Consider the following 18,522-nt stretch of genomic DNA (forward strand, 5'->3'; position numbering starts at 1 on the left):
TCAGGGGCTGAGCTCTCTGACCCAGTCTCAGATCTGTTGCGATGACCTTTTCAGTGACGGTGGAGTAATTGGATTCGCCATCATCAGCTAGCTTCAGAGTTTGCAGATCAATAAATCAGGCAACCGTTTCAAGTAGCCTGCTCCTGAGAATATCATCTTTAATGTTATCATCAGTACATCAACCGCACATTATACCCCCGCCTCTCTCTTGACCCATCCACTGGCTCTAACTGGATGGACTGCTGGTCTGACATTGAGAAGTTGAGAGGCATTGTCATATAACATGGAAACAGACCCTTCAGCCCAACTTGCCCATGCCAACCTAGATGCCCCATCTACTCTAGTCCCACCTGCCCACTCTTTGCCCAGATTACTCTAAACCTTGTCTATACATGACTGTGCATGTGCCTTTTATTATGCATTATAACCGATAATTGAGGTGATGAAGGTGTGGGTGGGGGGGGGGGAGATGTTGTCTACTGGATTTTAGTAAGGCTTTTGATAAGGTCACTCATGGTAAGCTGAACTGGAAGATTAAGATGTACGGATTCACGATGACTTGGTCTCAGACATTCAGAAATGGCTTATTCATAGAAGACAGAGGGTTGCAATGGACAGTGGGCTGGAGATCTGTGACCAGTGGTGACCCACAGGGAACTGCACTAGGACCTCTGCTGTTGTGATATATATATAAATGACCTGTGCATAAATGTAGATGGGCAGGTTAGTAGGTTTGCTGACGACACCAACATTGGAGGAGTGGCAGACAGTGAGGAAGGGTGTCAGATGCTGTAGCAGGATATAAGTCAGCTGCAGAAATGGGCAGCAGAGAAATAGCAGATGGAGTTGAACCCGGGCAAGAGTATGGTGTTGCACACTGGGAGGTAGAGTGTAAGGGGAGCGTACACAGTTAATGGCAAGACCCGTAACAGCGTCGGTGTACAGAGGGATCTTGGGGTCCAGGTTGATAGGTAACTAAAGGTGGTGGACAAGGAGATAGGGTGGTTGAGAAGGCTTATGGAATGCTTGCCTTCATTGCTAGGGGCATTGAACGTAAGTCAGGAAGTCATGATGCAGCTGTCGGACTTTGGTTAGGCCACATTGTGAGTATTGCGTGCAGTCTGCTTGTCGCACTGCACGAACAGCTTGGAACTTTGGTGAGGGCGTGGGAGGTGGTTCACCAGAACGCTGCCTGGATCAGAGGGGGTCAGCTACAGGGAGGGATGCAAGCGGAAGCCTCCACGTGGAGCATCCCGGGCAATGCTGACGACAGAAACTGTACCACAGTGACTGATTGAAGTAGCCAATTCTGCAACCACCGACCGTCAACCGTCACTGACCGACCGGAAAGACGTGATATACAAGATGGCCGGACACGAGGAAGAAGAAGAAGGGGGAGGTTGGACTGACTTGGATTGTTTTTTCTGGAAACACCGGAGGTTTCGAGGAGACTTGATAGAAGTGTATAAAATCGTGACAGACAAAGATAGGGTAGACAGTCAGAACCTTTTTCCCAAGGTGGAAATATCCAAGGCGAGAGGGCATTGCTATAAGGTGAGAGGGGGATGATTCATGGAGATGTGTGGAGCGTTTGGACCTTAACACAGAGAACAGTGGGAGGGGTCGCACTGGCAGGGGTGGAGACAGATACGATAGTGGCGTTTAAGATGCTGTTGGCACGCTGTATAACTCAATGACACCAACTATGATCTTCTACAGCCGGTGCCTTTGTTGCACTATAGACTTTGGTTTTTCCCACTATTATGGCTGCCTAGTACCACAATTATTGATGTATTGCTGATTTATTTAACTATTAAATATTAATCTGTGAGATGTTGCATTTATGAGCCTGGTGCGCTGCAGCAAGTGAGAAATTCATTGTTCCATAGTCAGTACGCACGGCAATGAAATAACCTTGATCCTTATGCGGTAAGACACACTTTCTGAAAAGCATTTTGTCAGAATAAAGAACAGAATGGCCATGCCTGTGGTTAATGTACTGCAGGATCCTTGCATCAAAACCCCAACAACTCTAAACTGTGTCTCCCGGTAAACGAAGGCTTCAGACGGTGATTTACTTGTTCATTTTCTGACCTTAGATCTTTGCTGGACCCGTGAGTGCACACAAGCCCCTCTGTGCTTTATTGACTATTCAATAAATTGGGATCTTTTAATGGACTTAATAATGCACATGCTCAATCTACCCAATAAAAATGATGGATGGAGCAACCACCCTGACACTATAACCTTCAAACACACCCTCATCAGTCTCACATTCTGTTGTAAGGAATCCAAGGTAATTCAGCGACTTACCAAACCATGCCTGCTGATCCCCTTGCACTTCGATTGCCAGTCCAAAGTCGGCCAGCTTCACCGCTGCATTTTTACATTTACTTGCAAGCAGCAGGTTCTCTGGCTTTGGGAGTGAGAAACCAAGGTGGTTAGTGGTTAGACAACCAGAGAGGTGACTTAATGGCAAAGCAAACAACACAATGTAGGAACTGTAACACTTCAGAAGTGACTGTCACTCAGTCAAGGGCCTGTCCCACTTAGGCGATTTTTTAGGCAACTAGTTTGTCACCACATGGTCGCCGCGAGTCGTCTCCTCAGTCGCGCAAAGAGTCGTAGCGTCTTTCTGGTCGCCGCTAAATTTTCGACATGCTGAAAATTTTCGGCGACAGTGAGTTTGACGCCAATGAGCGTAGCTTGACTTCTCCTGACGTAGGTGCTGTCGTAGGTTGTCGCCAGGATGACGTAGGTTGTCGCCGGTTTTTCGGCGACCTGCTACGACTATGACAGTCGCCGGCAGTTGCCTGAAACATCGCCAAGTGGGACAGGCCCATTACTTTCCTTATAAGTTCATAAGTTCTAGGTGCAGAATTAGACCATCAAGTCTACTCCGCCATTCAATCGTATATTTCCCTGTCTACCTCATTCTCCTGCCTTCCCCCCATAACTCCCGACACCCGCACTAATCAAGAACCATCAGCAAGTAAAGTTGATCATCCTGATTTAGTGCACGGCTTGTGATCTTCTGACCTCATGTAGGAAAATGTTGGTTCTCTGCAAACTATCACACTGTAAGTTTTAGTCAATGAGCTAATTATCCATGCATCAGAGAGTGTGAAACCTTTCTCCTGGGCTGTGGTGTCTATGACAAGAAGACATGTTTAGTTTAGTTTAGAGATACAGCCTTGAAGTAGGCCCTTCGGCCCACGGAGTCCGCGCCGACCAGCGATCCCCGCACACTAACACTATCCTACACACTAGGGACAATTTACAATTTTACCAAAGCCAAACCTGTATGTCTTTGGAGTGTGGGTGTAAACCGAAGATCTCGGAGAAAACCCACGCAGGTCACAGGGAAAACGTACAAATTCCATACAGACAGCACCCATAGTCAGGATCGAACCCAGGTCTCTGGTGCTGCGAGGCAGCAGCTCTACCCGCTGCACCAATGTGCCGGCCAGTTTAAGGTAAGGGCTTGGAAATTGTGAATGGACGAGGAAGAATTCTGTCCACACAGAGAGAATCTGGAACATACAACTCGTCTTTCCGCGGACTGGATAGCACGCAACAAAAGCTTTTCACTGTAGCTCTGTACACGTGACAATAAACTGAACTGAGAGGGTGGTGGACGCTGAGACCGTAGAGAATTATTTAGGCAAGCTCAGGAAGTACTATGGTATAAATACAGGCAGAGAGATGAGAAATGGGATGAGCAGAATATCACGGATATGGTGGGCCGAATGGTCTGGTTACTGTGGCACAGTGGCACAGTGGTAGAGTTGCTGCCTTACAGCGAATGCAGTGCTAGAGGCATGGGTTCAATCTCGACTACGGGCGCTGTCTGTACGGAGTTTGTACGTTCTCCCCATGACCTGTGTGGGTTTTCTCCGAGATGTTCCGTTTTCTCCCTCATTCTAAAGACGTACAGGTTTGTAGGTTAATTGGCTTGGTAAATATAAAAAAATTTCCCTAGTGGGTGTAGGATAGTGTTAGTGTGCTGGGATCGCTGGTCGGCACGGACTACGTGAGCCGAAGGGCCTGTTTCTGCGCTGTATCTCTAAACTAAACTAAAATAATTACTCTATATCCCTCTTGACCAAGAGCGGCTGTAGTGATAATATGCAGAGTAATTTTCCCAAAGTCCCTAAAGATTCATAGCAACTGGTCGTCAAAAGATGAAAGCAATGGAACACAAAAGGACATTGAACACTCCGGCTACATGCACAGCAGGCACACATCCACGTACTCATTTCCTATCTTCCAGCCAAATAACCTAATTATAACTACAAATAACTGAGGTGCTTTGAAGTATTCTCCGTTATCTAATGGGTTTCTAGAAATGTTATATTCTTTTCCTTATTTCCTTGTGTGCAGAGACAAAATATGTTTGTGCCAACAGCTCTGTGGTGTTTGTGGCATGTTCAATAATTCTACCCTGTTGTGGCTTCTGGTCGGGCAGTCCCAGGTATAAGGACTGCTATTCTCCTTTTATGTGAAGGTTTAAACCAAAAAAGTCATCTTGTTTGATGCAGTCCGTTGTGCTGCTCGGAACTAGCTTTAAGCACATGGATTGTTTCGTTGGCAACTCTACCACTTGCTGTGTTTGCACCAACACACGCACTAAATGGAGAAGTGGTCGATCTGTGCTTTAGGTACAGGTTTAGCTTGGTTTAGAGATGCAGCTTGGAAAGAGGCCCTTCGGCCCACCGAGTCCATGCCAACCATCGATCACCCGTTCACACTAGTTCTATGTTATCCCACTTTCTCATCTACTCCCTACACTCTAGGAGCAATTTACACAGAGGGCCAATTAACCTACAAACCCCCACGTCTTTAGGATGTGGGAGGAACCGCAGCCCCCGGTGAGAACCCACAAAAGGTCACAGGGAGAACGTGCAAACTCCACACAGACAGCACCCGATACCAGGATTGAACTTGGTTCTCTGGTAACCCGGCTCTCTCACACTCTACCAGCTGTGGCAACACAGTTCATCGTGTGAACGCTGACCAATGATTTGGAAGATAAACCTACAAAACACAGCAGGCGGCATTTCCCTCAACCAGAACTGATGGAAGGCATCGCATGTCCGGCAAAACACTAGGATTAGAAGTGATTCGGAGTACTTGAATTAATAGGTAACCATGTATAAATGTAATTACCCTACCATCAATCCATGTATTAGCACTTGAAAGCATCTCAGAATTTGTTAATTGATTGTAATGGAGCTTCGAGCTTGGTTATAATTCATTTTGCTGCCGTGTAAATCTAGCAAACTTAATTATCGCAGAGAATATGTAGTCCACAATATACATTAAAAATAACATAGCAATTGTAATCCACAATATCAGCACAGGTACTGCTTGCCAATGGAAAGTTTGACAGTGCAAATTGGTCAAATTACTGGAATGTTGGACTCATTAATTTCAAAGGTGTCCCAAATTAAATAAGAGACGGGAAAGCAAGCTCTTCACTCTTGGTCAGCTGCTGCTATGATGGTGAATACATGACATGTTAGTCGTCAGTGTAATCCAAGATCAGAAGCAGGGGGCTGGATGATGGGGGTAGTGAACATGCAGTATGTCTGCTCTCGGTCATTATAGCAGTACCAGCACTAGGACTTGCAAGTTCTTAACAGTAAGAGGCAAGAGGCAGCAGCCCAGGGCCACACTGTGACATGGATTCATCCTGATGCCCACGTTAGCAAATACTGACCTTGAGGTCTCTGTGCACTATGTCATGTTGATGAATGTGATTCACACTCTCTAGAATCTGATGAATACACTGACTGTAAAACAAAACGGAAGAGAGGAGAGGAAGGGGGAGAGGAGAGAGGAGAGGAGAAATGAGGATGAGGGAGAGGTGGAGAGGAGAGAGGGGGAGAGGAGAGATGGGGAGAGGTGAAGAGGGGGAGAGGAGAGGAGGGGGAGAGGAGAGAGGGGGAGAGGAGAGAGGGGGAGAGGTGAAGAGGGGGAGAGGAGAGAGGGGGAGAGGTGAAGAGGGGGAGAGGTGAAGAGGGGGAGAGGAGAGAGGGGGAGAGGTGAAGAGGGGGAGAGGAGAGAGGGGGAGAGGAGAAGAGGGGGAGAGGAGAAGAGGGGGAGAGGTGAAGAGGGGGAGAGGAGAGAGGGGGAGAGGTGAAGAGGGGGAGAGGAGAGAGGGGGAGAGGTGAAGAGGGGGAGAGGAGAGAGGGGGAGAGGAGAAGAGGGGGAGAGGTGAAGAGGGGGAGAGGAGAGAGGGGGAGAGGTGAAGAGGGGGAGAGGTGAAGAGGGGGAGAGGAGAGAGGGGGAGAGGTGAAGAGGGGAGAGGAGAGAGGGGGAGAGGAGAAGAGGGGAGAGGTGAAGAGGGGGAGAGGAGAGAGGGGGAGAGGTGAAGAGGGGGAGAGGTGAAGAGGGGGAGAGGAGAGAGGGGGAGAGGTGAAGAGGGGGAGAGGTGAAGAGGGGGAGAGGAGAGAGGGGGAGAGGTGAAGAGGGGGAGAGGAGAGAGGGGGAGAGGAGAGGAGGGGGAGAGGTGAAGAGGGGGAGAGGAGAGAAGGGGAGAGGGGAGAGGAGATAGGGGATAGAGGGGGAAGAGAGAAGGGGGGAGGGAGTGAAGGGGCGGAGGGTGGAGAAACGGGTGAGGGTCAAGGAGAGGAAGAAGAAACATCAGATTCCGTGAATGCCAAGGAGGTGTAGATACAACAAACAGTCACGGTGCAAGGACCAGTCCCCACGGCTCCCAAACCTAGCAGGATAACAAGGGCATCTGGTGCACATAAATCTGAACAAACGCGCAGAGATGCAGCCAATGGAATAATGACAAATCAACTGTGCTATTATAGGATTCCTGCAGAATTATTCATCTTCATTTATGAACACAACACTGCCATCAGTCAGTGATCTATGTGCTTCTCTTCAAACTTGTTTGAGTTTTGATAATACAATCCCTCTGCTCCAATAAAATAACATTTTCTGCAAAGATAGAACATAAATTAACAGCAGTATTTGTAAATGCCAGTATTTTTTTGTGATGTATTTTACTGGATAGCCCACACCCATTCAGCTAGCTTTGATCGGCCTGTTATTCTACATTGTTTTGGGGCAGGTACATATGACAATTAATCACTCTTTAATTTAGTTTAGTTTAGTTTAACTTAGAGATACTTTGTTGAAGCAGGCCCTTTGGCCCACCAAGTCCATTCTAACCACTAATCACCCATTCACGCTAGTTCTATGTTATCCCACCTTCGCGTCTTACAATTTACAAAGGTCAATTAACCTACAAACCTGCACGTCTTTGGGATGTGGGAGGAAACAGGAGCACCTGGAGAAAACCCACACGGTCGGGGGAGAACGTGCAAACTCCACACAGACAGCACCCTGCAGTCTGGATCGAACCCGGATCTCTGGCGCCGTGAGGCAGCGCCACTCTTGACTTTCCCGAGTTACTCACGAATTCTCCCGAGTTTTCCCCTTGATTCAAACTCGGAGAATGTCCATAGCGAGTCCGTAGCGAGTCTGTAGATATTTCGTAGCGGCTCGCAATACCAGCCGTAGGTACTCGGGGCATCAGGTAAGTCGGGACGTTTTTTCAGCTTGTTGAAAAATGTCCACGAGTAAAATAAATAGCCCCGAGTACCTACGACTGGCATCTCCGAGTTTGAATCAAGGGGAAAGTGGGACAGGCCCTTTAATAGTTTGGGCTGCCTTTTATTGACTGACGAAAAGCCTGAGTTTGTGAGGGTTCAAATATTCACAGGGACTGGAGTCCTGTTGAACTTTGTAAGGTGCGAGTGCTAAGAATTTCAACATGGAACTTGTCATCAGCCACAACCTAAATGGCAATGAAAAGGACCGCTCAGGTACTTGGACAAAAGGTATTGGATTTTGACAAGCGTTCTAGACTCCAGGGATCTCTCTTCCTGTCCAACCATCAATACACATTGAATCTGATTTCAAGCTCTGTAGTCTCAGAACATGTAATCCCAATAAAAGAACACTTTCTGTACTTCTTTCAGGTAATTTGTTTCAGGGCTCCAAGGGGAAGCCTTTGGGCTTGGACAACTCCGATTGGGCAAGTCAATACACACTTTGGAAGCTTGTCGAACATAGAACACACGAAGAGGCCCTTCGGCCCACAGTGCCTGTCCCAATCATGATGCCAAGACCAACTGTGCTGTTGACATGAAACCTCCGTGGTAATGAGGCTTATTAAAGAGGCCAGTCACACATCCTCCACAGGAACACTGATGGGTGACAAAGCTGACTATCATCTTCCACTCACCAGCTCTGCCTGATAGCAGTTGCTGTCGACTCAGTGGGTAGAAGGGTCTGTTTCATGCTGTATCTCTAAATTTAACTAAAATTTAAGTTAAGAAAGTGGCCATTTATCTCTGCCCGGCCTTAACAATCCACACAAACTGACGTTAGACTCGATTCAAACAGGTTCCATCAGTATATTCTCATCAACTTCACCCCCCATGTGTAGAAAAGAACTGCAGAAGCTGGTTTAACCCAAAGATAGGCACAAAATGCTGGAGTAACTCAGCGGGACAAACAAACAAAAATAGTGCAATAATCGAATTGAATTGAATTAAAATGAATAAAATTCTCTAGCCTAGTATGTATACTGTACATACAAGGAATGTGCCTTGATGCTTTGTTCACAAGGGTAAAAACTCGATATACAATAGACAATTACAAATAAAACATTATAATTTAAACGTGAAAATATGAAAATAATACCAATAATTTCAGAGGTAGAGCTATGAGAGGAAGGGGACAGGGGAGGGGGAAGAGGAAGGATAAAATACATTTCCGAAGAAGGGTCTCGACCTGAAACGTCACCCATTCCTTCTCTCCAGATATGCTGCCAGTCCCTGCTGAGTTACTCCAGCATTTTGTGTCTATCTTTTGTGAGATGAAGACGTGGGGGAGAAAGGAGCAGGGTGACCACGGTTAGAAACATAGACAATAGGTGCAGGAGTAGGCCATTCGGCCCTTCGAGCCTGCACCGCCATTCAATATGATCATGGCTGATCATCCAACTCAGTATCCTGTACCTGCCTTCTCTCCATACCCCCTGATCCCTTTAGCCACAAGGGCCACATCTAACTTCCTCTTAAATATAGCCAATGAACTGGCCTCAACTACCTTCTGTGGCAGAGAATTCCACAGATTCACCACTCTCTGTGTGAAAAATTATTTTCTCATCTCGGTCCTAAAAGATTTCCCCCTTATCCTTAAACTGTAACCCCAAGTTCTGGACTTCCCCAACATCGGGAATAATTGTGGAAGATGGCGGGAGAAATTAGTGTCTACCGGAGTTTGGGATGAGGTTGGAAGTTAAGAGAGGGAGGGGGAGGTTAGTGTAGTATTAGTTGAAATTGTGAATTCAATGCTCATTCCATTGGGTTGGAAGAAACACAAGCAGAATATGAGTTGCTGTCCCTCCGTTTCATAGAAACATAGAAAATAGGTGCAGGAGTAGGCCATTCGGCCCTTCGAACCTGCACCGCCATTCAATATAATCATGGCTGATCATCCAACTAGGGATGGATCCATTTCCAAAGGGAGAGAGTTCCCACATTCTTACCACTCTCCAGAGTTTCTCCAGAGTTCTCTATTGGATCTGTTACTATTTTTAGACTGAGGCTCCTAATTCATGAATGAACACACCAGTGAGACCAATGGCCTGAGGTAGTCCCTTGCATCTTTCTGTTCACCCGCACAGATGATGGGACCTTTGGTTTCTTGTGGAGTGGCCCAGATGCGAGTAATTGGATTCAGGAATTGGACTCAACTCGGAAAAAACGGACAGAGCTGGAATTTAATTGATACTCTGCCAGATGATAAATGAAGAATCGACACAAATGCCAGGACTTTAGAACTCTTACAAAGGTTCCTTTCACAAATCTGGCTGATAGAAATTTCCAGTTAACCTAGCAGAATGATTGACTGCTATATTCAAGTCACTTTTGGAAGTGACTTTTGTGACAAACCATGTAAGTGTTTGAAGCAAGGAGGAAGCTCCCTTTGAAAGGAGAGCCATCTATTTCTCCCTGCTGCCTCATGCCAACAGATTCTTGTTCCACCCCAACGAACTGGACAAAAATAAGTTGACATTCCTCTGTGGCAAAGCGGAAGTTCAATGTCGTCTGAGTCGCCATCTTTCTCATGAAACATTGATCAGAAACTGGTCTGCTCACTCTGGTGGCTATAAAAACCCTGTTCTGCAAGGACAGAAACTTTATCTCCAAAGTCCTGGCTTGTATCCATTCCCTAAATGGCGGCACAATAATGTACCAGTAGAGTCACTGCCTCACAGCATCAGAGAGTCACGTTCGATCCTGACCTCGGGTGCTGTCTGTGTGGAGTCTACACGTTCTCCCTGTGACCACATGGGTTCCCTTCAGGTGCTCCGGTTTCCCCCCACATCCCAAAGACGTAGTGTGTGGTTAATTGGCCTCTGTAAATTGCACCAAGTGGATGAGAAAGTGGGATAATGTAGAACTATTGTGTCGATGGTCGGCGCGGACCCGGTGGGCCGAAAAACTCGTTTCAATGCTAAGTCTCCAAACGGAACAAATCAGACGCTCATTTACAAAATTCACCCCCTTGCTTTCCAATGTCTCTATACTCGCGACACTCCCTACATTTGTGGTTCCCTGTAGCTCTTCAACATCTCTACACACAGCAAACTCTAGCTTCATGATCATCTCTTTTATCCTCATGCCACACTGCACCTAAAGTCACCAGATCCCTACGTTGCAGAATGCCCATCCTAAACCTCTCCATCTCTCATTCTTCCCTTTAAGAGATTCTGTGAAATTTATCTCCTTGACAAGACTTTTACTTGTCCACCAAGTTACCTCCTCATCAGATTGGGTCCATTTTCCCGTGAATGATTCTCCAATGAAACCCTTTGCAAGTGTTTCCCCACCCTGGGTCTGAAGAAGGGTCTCGACCGACACATCACCTATTCCTTTTCTCCAGAGATGCTGCCTGACCCGCTGAGTTACTCCAGCATTTTGGTGCTTTTTTTTTTGTAAGCTGGCATCTGCAGTTCCTTGTGTGTAGATCAGAATTTGGATCAAGTCCCAAAGCCAATACCAGTCAAAAGGAGCATTAGAGGCAAGAACATCGCACAGAATTATAATAGGTGCTGCAGTTTATAAGATATATTTACTTTAGATGCTAGCCTGATCCTCCAGTAGTCTGGAGATCTGCGCACACATCTATATGATTACCAACATTTTCTTCTGCTGAATTTGATTCTTCTATCTGACAAACCAATTTTATTTTTCTATTTTATTATAAATCAAAAGCCCTTGTACTCCCAGCTGTGTTCCACCCACAATTCTTGGAAGGCCCACGTCTAAACACATAGGGCTCAGATTGAATTTTGTTGCCATGGCGATACATGCCGCGATTAAATCCCTTTTTGTTCTGCTCGAGTTATTTTGAGGGCTTTAAAAAAAAAATTACTTGTTCTCTTCCTTTCAGTGTTTTGTGGGCAGTTTCTTACAAAATCCATCGATACCATGCACCAGAATATTTAACCCAAATTCAATCATTTTTCTGTTTGGTTCATCCAGTTTGAAATGCATCGCCTGTCTCTGCGTTTTGTTCGATCTCAAAGGGCATTGTTGAAACATCAGATGTTTAGGTCTGTTTTGAGCTCTGTTTTCAGATGGTGCAAGTGGGCAGAGTCTTTAATTAAAGTGCATTCCTGACCAATACATAGAATTGTACAACAGAGGAATAGACCGTTCAGCCCACAACATACTAGCCGGACATCATGCAAGGGTAAACTAATCACCTCTGCCTCTGCACGTGATCCCTATCCCTCCATTCCCTGCATATCCACGGTGCCCATCTAAAAGCCTCTTAAACACCACCATCATATCTGCTTCTACCACCACCCCTGGTAGCTCATTCCAGGCACCTTCTCTGTGTAAAAAACTTGCTCCTTTAAACTTTTCCCCTCTCCAATAGACAATAGATGCAGGAGTAGGCCATTCGGCCCTTCGAGCCAGCACCGCCATTCAATGTGATCATGGCTGATCATCCCCAATCAGTACCCCGTTCCTGCCTTCTCCCCATATCCCCTGACTCCGCTATCTTTAAGAGCCCTATCTAGCTCTCTCTTGAAAGTATTCAGATAACCGGCCTTCACCGCCCTCTGCGGCAGAGAATTCCGCAGACTCTCAACTCTCTGTGTGAAAAAGTGTTTCCTCAACTCCGTTCTAAATGGGTTACCCCATTCCTAAACTGTGGCCCCTGGTTCTGGACCCCCAACATCGGGAACATGTTTCCTGCCTCTAGCGTGTCCAAACCCTTAATAATCTTATATGTTTCAATTCGATCCCCTCTTCAAATCTATGCTCTCTAATCTTTGGCATTTACATCCTGGGGAAAAAAAAGATTCTGATAGTCTACCCTATCTATGTAGGAAGGAACTGCAGATGCTGGTTTACACTGAAGATGGACACAAAATGTTGGAGTAACTCAGCGGGACAGGCAGCATCTCTGGAGAGAATGGGTGACGTTTCAGGTCGAGACCCTTCTTCAGACCCTACCCTATAGCTATGCCTATTATAATTTTTGAAACTTCTATCAAACCTCCTCACAGCCTCAAATGCCCCAGAAAAAAAACCCAATCTAAGTTTGTCCGATCTCTCCTGATCGCTAATACTCTCAAAACCATGCGGCATTATGTTAAACTGTAGTATAAGGTACTTCTCTCAAAAAGTAACGAGCTTGGATTTTGGATTAAGTGGCAATGTTTCAGCACAAAGGGAAGAGGCCACAAAAATATTCTGGCAATCCTGCACCCTCTCCAAAACCTCCACATCTTCCTATAATGGGGTGACCAGAACCTCACACGATACTCCAGATGTGGCCTCACCACAGTCTGATAAACTGCAACATGACTTCCAGACTTTCATACTCAATGCCCCTATCAATGTGGGCAAGCATACCATAAACAGGAATGCTGCTAAGATGATTTATGAAAATCAGCACAATAGTGGCTGATTTGTTGTCCTCTCTACTGTAGCCAGAGTTATCGCCAAACTATTAAGACAATTGCAAAGTTAAAGGTTCCCTTGATTTGAGGCATGTGTGTCTATATGAGTTTCACCCTTGGAATGAAAGGTACTGCCTCTGAGATGTGCTCACATTTGCTGCCCAAGTCAAACCTCTGGCTGAAAGACATTGTTCCTGCCAAGCATCTGCTGGAGTCCCGTTGGTGGCCCTGGTGGGACCACATCTGGAACATTGTGTGCAGATGCCACATGTTCTACGCAAGAAAGGATAGACTTAGAAGAGAATATTCACCAGATGGATTATTAAAGACACACTATATTGTAAAACCTGTTAGAATCATTCAGCACAATAGGTACGGGATGAAGCAAGGTCCGAAGAGCTTCTTGTTTCACCTCCAAAGAAGTACGGGCTGGAAGGATATTTAGGCACCGATATTTTGTTCCTTGTGGAGGAGGGTGCTACAAGCTGGGTGTTGTTGATGGGGAAGTGGTGAAAATAGTCGAGGTTTAGCGTAGATGTAGGATGGTGCTTGTAGCATCGGATTCTTGATGGTTGGTGTGCCCTCCATGGTCCTATTTCCGTGCAGGCCCCATGGGACAGATGCGGGCAGGTGGGACTAGTGGAGCATCTTGGTCAGCATGAACGAGTTGGGCTGAAGGGCCTGTTTCCATTCTGCATGGTCCCATGAATCCAAGTTGAAATTATATTGTTCCATTTGGGTACATTTGACAATAAAACACTCTTGACTCTAGACAACAGCAAATCCAAAGCCATCCTTCTTCCAAGGTATTTTTCCTCCAAAATATAAGAAGCCTGAGGCACCTCAGCATTAAGTTTGTCACTTCCATTGCTAAAACCCAATGCAGGCAACCCTTGTACGTTGAGGTTAGATACTGAGCCCATGTGCAGGAAAGGTGAATATACCCTGGGAAGAATTTCAAACCAAACATGAGCCAAGACAGGGTGTGATGTTTATCTGTGAAGGATCTTTGGCATCTTTACAGATGTCAGTCACTGTAGCTCAATTTATCCCAGAAGGTTTGGCAGTGACACACAAAAAAAGAGTGGAATTTTAAATCAGGTTCAAATGCATCCAATTAAAACAAACATTCAGTCTGTTTCACCCAGGGGCAATCCATTATAGAAATAGTTAAAGAATAGAAAAATCGGGAGGAAAAAAAAAAGTTGCATTGATTAGAAACACATGTTTTATTTCACAAATTTGTTAAAAAATTTAAGGCACACTTTGCAACCTTGCCATCGTCTGTCTTGTGAGTGAGGCTGCTTGATTAATTTGGTGTTTCAAGTTGACTGACCAAAGAATTGAGAAAGAGAAGAGCTTGTTTTTAACACAGCATGCTGTGATTGGGAATATGCTGTCTGCAAGGGTGGTCCAAGCAAATCCATCAGAGTTTCTTGCAAGAAAAATACTTGGACATGAAAAGGCTGGAGGACCAAAGCGAATAACACTGGAAGTGGTTCTATCCACTAGTTCTATCCTACACACTGCTGACAATTTACAGAGGCCAACTACAACCCTGGATGTCTTTGGGATGTGGGAGGAAACTGGAGCGGCCACAGGGAGAATGCACAGACTGTGTACAGACAGCACCCGTAGTCAGGATCGAACCTGGGCATCTGGTGCTGTAAGGCAGCAACTCTACTGCTGCGCCACCGTGCCGCCCACCTAAACCTTGGTGCATTGGAGAAAGAATTGATTTCATCTTGTGTGTAAATGTCCAAATGATGAACAGCACACAAGCAGAAACACTTTTGCAGTTTTCCCGTCCTCTGAGACAGCTCCTGAATCCGACACATTTGACACATTATCAACTCTGCCACCATTTACATCCAAGGATGCAGGTGGTCAGATAGGGGTCTTGTTCGCCTTTAGCCCTGTTAGTATGCCTTGTACTTTATTTCCAGGGAAAAAAAATGCTTTAAGTTCTTCTTTCCTTGAAGGCCCTTTGACGACCTATAATTACAAGGATTTTTTTAATGCGAAAAACGATTCAAATATAATGATTTGGAATTTCTGTAATTTCTCTTTTTATTCCCAGCCTCAACCTCGAGAGAAGGGGGAGAGTGAACTGTGGGAATGTCCTTGGTTGGCTGGAGACCAGGTTTAAGTTAGTTTAGTTTAGAGATACAGCGCAGAAACAGGCCCTTTGACCCACCGGGACCGAACCGACCACTGATCCCCGTATACCAGCACTATCCTACACAGCGGTAGAGTTGCTGCCTTACAGCAAAATGCAGCACCGGAGACCCGGGTTCGATCCCGACTACGGGCGCTGTCTGTACGGAGTTTGTACGTTCTCCCCGTGACCTGCGTGGGTTTTCTCCAAGATCTTCGGTTTCCTCCCACATTCCAAAGACGTGCAGGTTTGTAGGTTAAATGGCTTGATTAATTGGCATGATAAACGTAAAAATTGTCCAGTATAAAATTGTCCAACTTCCAGTATTGTCCCTGTTGGACTCTTGGGAAGGTACAAGGTGCAAGGTATGAGGGAAAATTAACAATTTTTACCGAAGCCAATTAAGTTACAAACCTGTACGTCTTTGGATTGTGGGAGGAAACTGAAGCATCTGGAGAAAACAAGCGTGGTCATGGGGTGAACGTACAAACTCCGTACAGACAGCACCCATGGTCAGGATCAAACCTGGGTCTCCGGCGCTATGAGGCAGCAACTCTACCACTGCCAACTGGTGACACATCTCCCACTGTGTCACAAACGTTACCTCCACCCGTACCTCTCTCTGCAACTTATAACATGATTACAGTTTCGATGAAGAATTATCCACAGGAATCATGAGCTCTGTTTCTCTCTCCGCTGGATGTGGGCTTTATGGGCTGAGCAAGCATTTAATTGCCATTCCCTGGTTGCCCTGAGAAGGAGGTGTTGTGCTGCCTACTTGAACCGTTGCAGTCCTTGAGGTGTGAGTGTACCTGCTGAGTATCTAAAACATTAAAGCATTTGCCCAAAAATCTCAGGCTGGGTTTTATAATCCATCCTGAAGCATGATGCCAAAAACTATTTTGTCTTCTACAAACTGTGAACACCATGGAATAGTGTAGGAAGGAACTGCAGATGCTGGTTTAAAACGAAGATAGACACAAAATGCTGGAGTAACTCAGGCAGCATCTCTGCAGAGGAGGAATGGGTAACGTTTCAGGTTGAGACCCTCTTCAGTTTGAAGAAGAGGGTCTCAAATGCTGAGTTACTCCAGCTTTTTGTGCCTGACACCAAGGAGTAGTCTTGGTTCGCTGCTCAGTTCGATCAGCAAGAATGCTTCTGGAGGGAGAGAGGTACCTGTGTACTTGTTGCCAACTCACCTTGCATCTGCCTCACTGTAGTATTCTCTGGCCACGATATCCTCGAAGAGTTCTCCACCAGTGACCCTGCAGAATGAAAAGAAAAATTGCAGATCTTCAATGAGTGTGAACAGCAATTGGGAAAGCATTGATCAAAGCTGTACGCTCTGGCTGAGCTCTATCCAACACAGCTCCAATCTTCTCTGGAGCATCCCTGAACAATTAACAGGCCGACACCAGGCCCAATGTTAATGAAACGTCTGTTCCTCATCTCAGGCAGCCCTAGTTTTTTCTGCATTACTGGCAATCCTCGCAGTTGGTTTGAGGGAGGATACAGCTCTTCCTCACATCTCAGACAACAGTACAATACAGAGGCAACACAGTGCTGGTAGAGCAGCTGCCACAGAGCATCAGAGACCAGGTTCGATCCTGGCCTCAGGTGCTGTCTGTGTGGAGTTTTCACCTTCCCCCAATGTTGGTGTAGGATTTCTCCGGGTGCTCTGGTTCCCTCCCACACCTCCAGGATGTGAAGGTTTGCAGGCCGATGTAACTTGCCCCTAGTGTGCAGGGAGCGGATGAGAATGTGGGATAAGATGGAACAGGTGTGGGTGCGTGATTGATGGATGGCGTGGACTCGTCGGGCTGAAGGGCCTGTTTCCATGCTGTCTAACACTGCTGACACTAGAAAAAAGTATAGCACAGGAACAGGCCCAGGAATAGGCTCCCACATAGACAGGTTTACATGCCATGGAGCGAATGCAACAAGGTTTTTGGAGACTTCTTCAACAGAGAGCAGTTTAGACTTTAGAGATACAGCGCGGAAACAAACCCTTCAGCCCACCGAATCTGCCCCGACCAGCGATCACCCCGTATATTAGCATTATCCTGCACCCTGGGGACAATTCATAATTCTACCAAAGCCAATTAACCTACAAACCTGCACGTCTGTGGAGTGTGGGAGGAAGCAGAGGCATCCAGGGAAAACCCACGTAGGTCACGGTGAGAAGGTACAAACCCCGTACAGACAGCACCCGTAGTCAGGATCTGACCCGGGTCTCTGGTGCTGTAGGGTAGCAACTCTACCGCTGCGCCACCATGCCCACCATGCTGTCAGTATGTTCTCCCTGTGGCCACGTGGGTTTTCTCCAGGTCCACTGGTTTCCTCCCACACTCCAAAGACGTCCAGGTTTGGTTTACTGTCTTACTGTCTCTGACTACATTCTATCTCTGTCCCGCCCACTCCCCTGACAGCGGTCTGAAGAAGGGTCTTGACCCAAAACGTCACCCATTCCTTCTCTCCAGAGATGCTGCCTGTCCCGCTGAGTTACTCCAGCATTTTGTGTCTACCTTCGATTTAAACCAGCATCTGCAGTTCCCTCCTACAGGTTTGTAGGTTAATTGGCTTCGGTAAATTGTAAATTGTCCCTAGTGTGTGTAGGATAGTGCTAGTGTGTGGGGTGATCGGTGGTCGGCACGGACTCGGTGGGTTGAAGGGCCAGGGGTCTCTACGCTGTTTCTCTAAGTCACAAATTTCCTTTCTCAGCCTGAAATGGTCCACCCCTTCCTTATTCTGCACACCTGAGCAGGCAAACGTTTACCTGCTCAGGTGCGCGGAATAAGGAAGGGGTGGACCATTTCAGACTGAGAAAGGAAATTAGTTCAAGCAGAGGGTGGTACATGTTTGGAGTTCTCTACCTCGGAGGGCTGTGGAATCATAGCAGAATGACTGTGAGCAAGATTGTGGTGGTGGCAAGGAATTGATTGTGAGCATTGAGTGCTTTAGTTCCCCACAGTGACACTGATGAATTTGCTGCAGTTTGACATTTGATATCCATTTATTTCAAGTTAAATGCCACGCATTCATCATCATATTATGTCTACCTTCTCCAATGATGTTAAATTCTTGATCAGGGATTTGAAATTTACGACAATATAACTACCTGAGATTGTGGCGGAGAGCTGCTGTACTCAGCGCTGGAGTACTCATCAACTCATTCATTAAAGATTCACGTAGCTAATGCCTATGCTCTCGGATGGATATAAAGATTCTCTCAAAGTCCAGAGACCCAGGTTCGATCCTGACCTCGGGTGCTATCTGTCAGGAGTTTGCACGTTCTCCTTGTGACCTAATTTGAGGAAGGACATTCTTGTCATTGAGGGAGTGCAGCGTAGGT

At 46.3% G+C, this 18,522-nt stretch overlaps 1 protein-coding gene across 8 annotated transcripts in view; it reads right to left on the minus strand.

The window, feature by feature from the left end:
* The window catches only part of camk2g (calcium/calmodulin dependent protein kinase II gamma), a 240,638-nt gene that overhangs the window by 81,059 nt on the left and 141,057 nt on the right, over positions 1 to 18,522 (minus strand). For all 8 annotated transcript variants that reach the window (XM_033012695.1, XM_033012694.1, XM_033012702.1 and 5 more), the window contains exons 5-7: positions 16,370 to 16,435; positions 5,723 to 5,795; positions 2,314 to 2,416 (exon numbers count right to left, since the gene is read on the minus strand). In XM_033012695.1, the coding sequence (XP_032868586.1) occupies positions 2,314 to 2,416; positions 5,723 to 5,795; positions 16,370 to 16,435 (242 nt within the window). The remainder of the gene's footprint in view (positions 1 to 2,313; positions 2,417 to 5,722; positions 5,796 to 16,369; positions 16,436 to 18,522) is intronic.

This window comes from Amblyraja radiata, chromosome 37 (assembly GCF_010909765.2).
Source record: "Amblyraja radiata isolate CabotCenter1 chromosome 37, sAmbRad1.1.pri, whole genome shotgun sequence".
Taxonomy (NCBI): Eukaryota; Metazoa; Chordata; class Chondrichthyes; order Rajiformes; family Rajidae; genus Amblyraja; species Amblyraja radiata.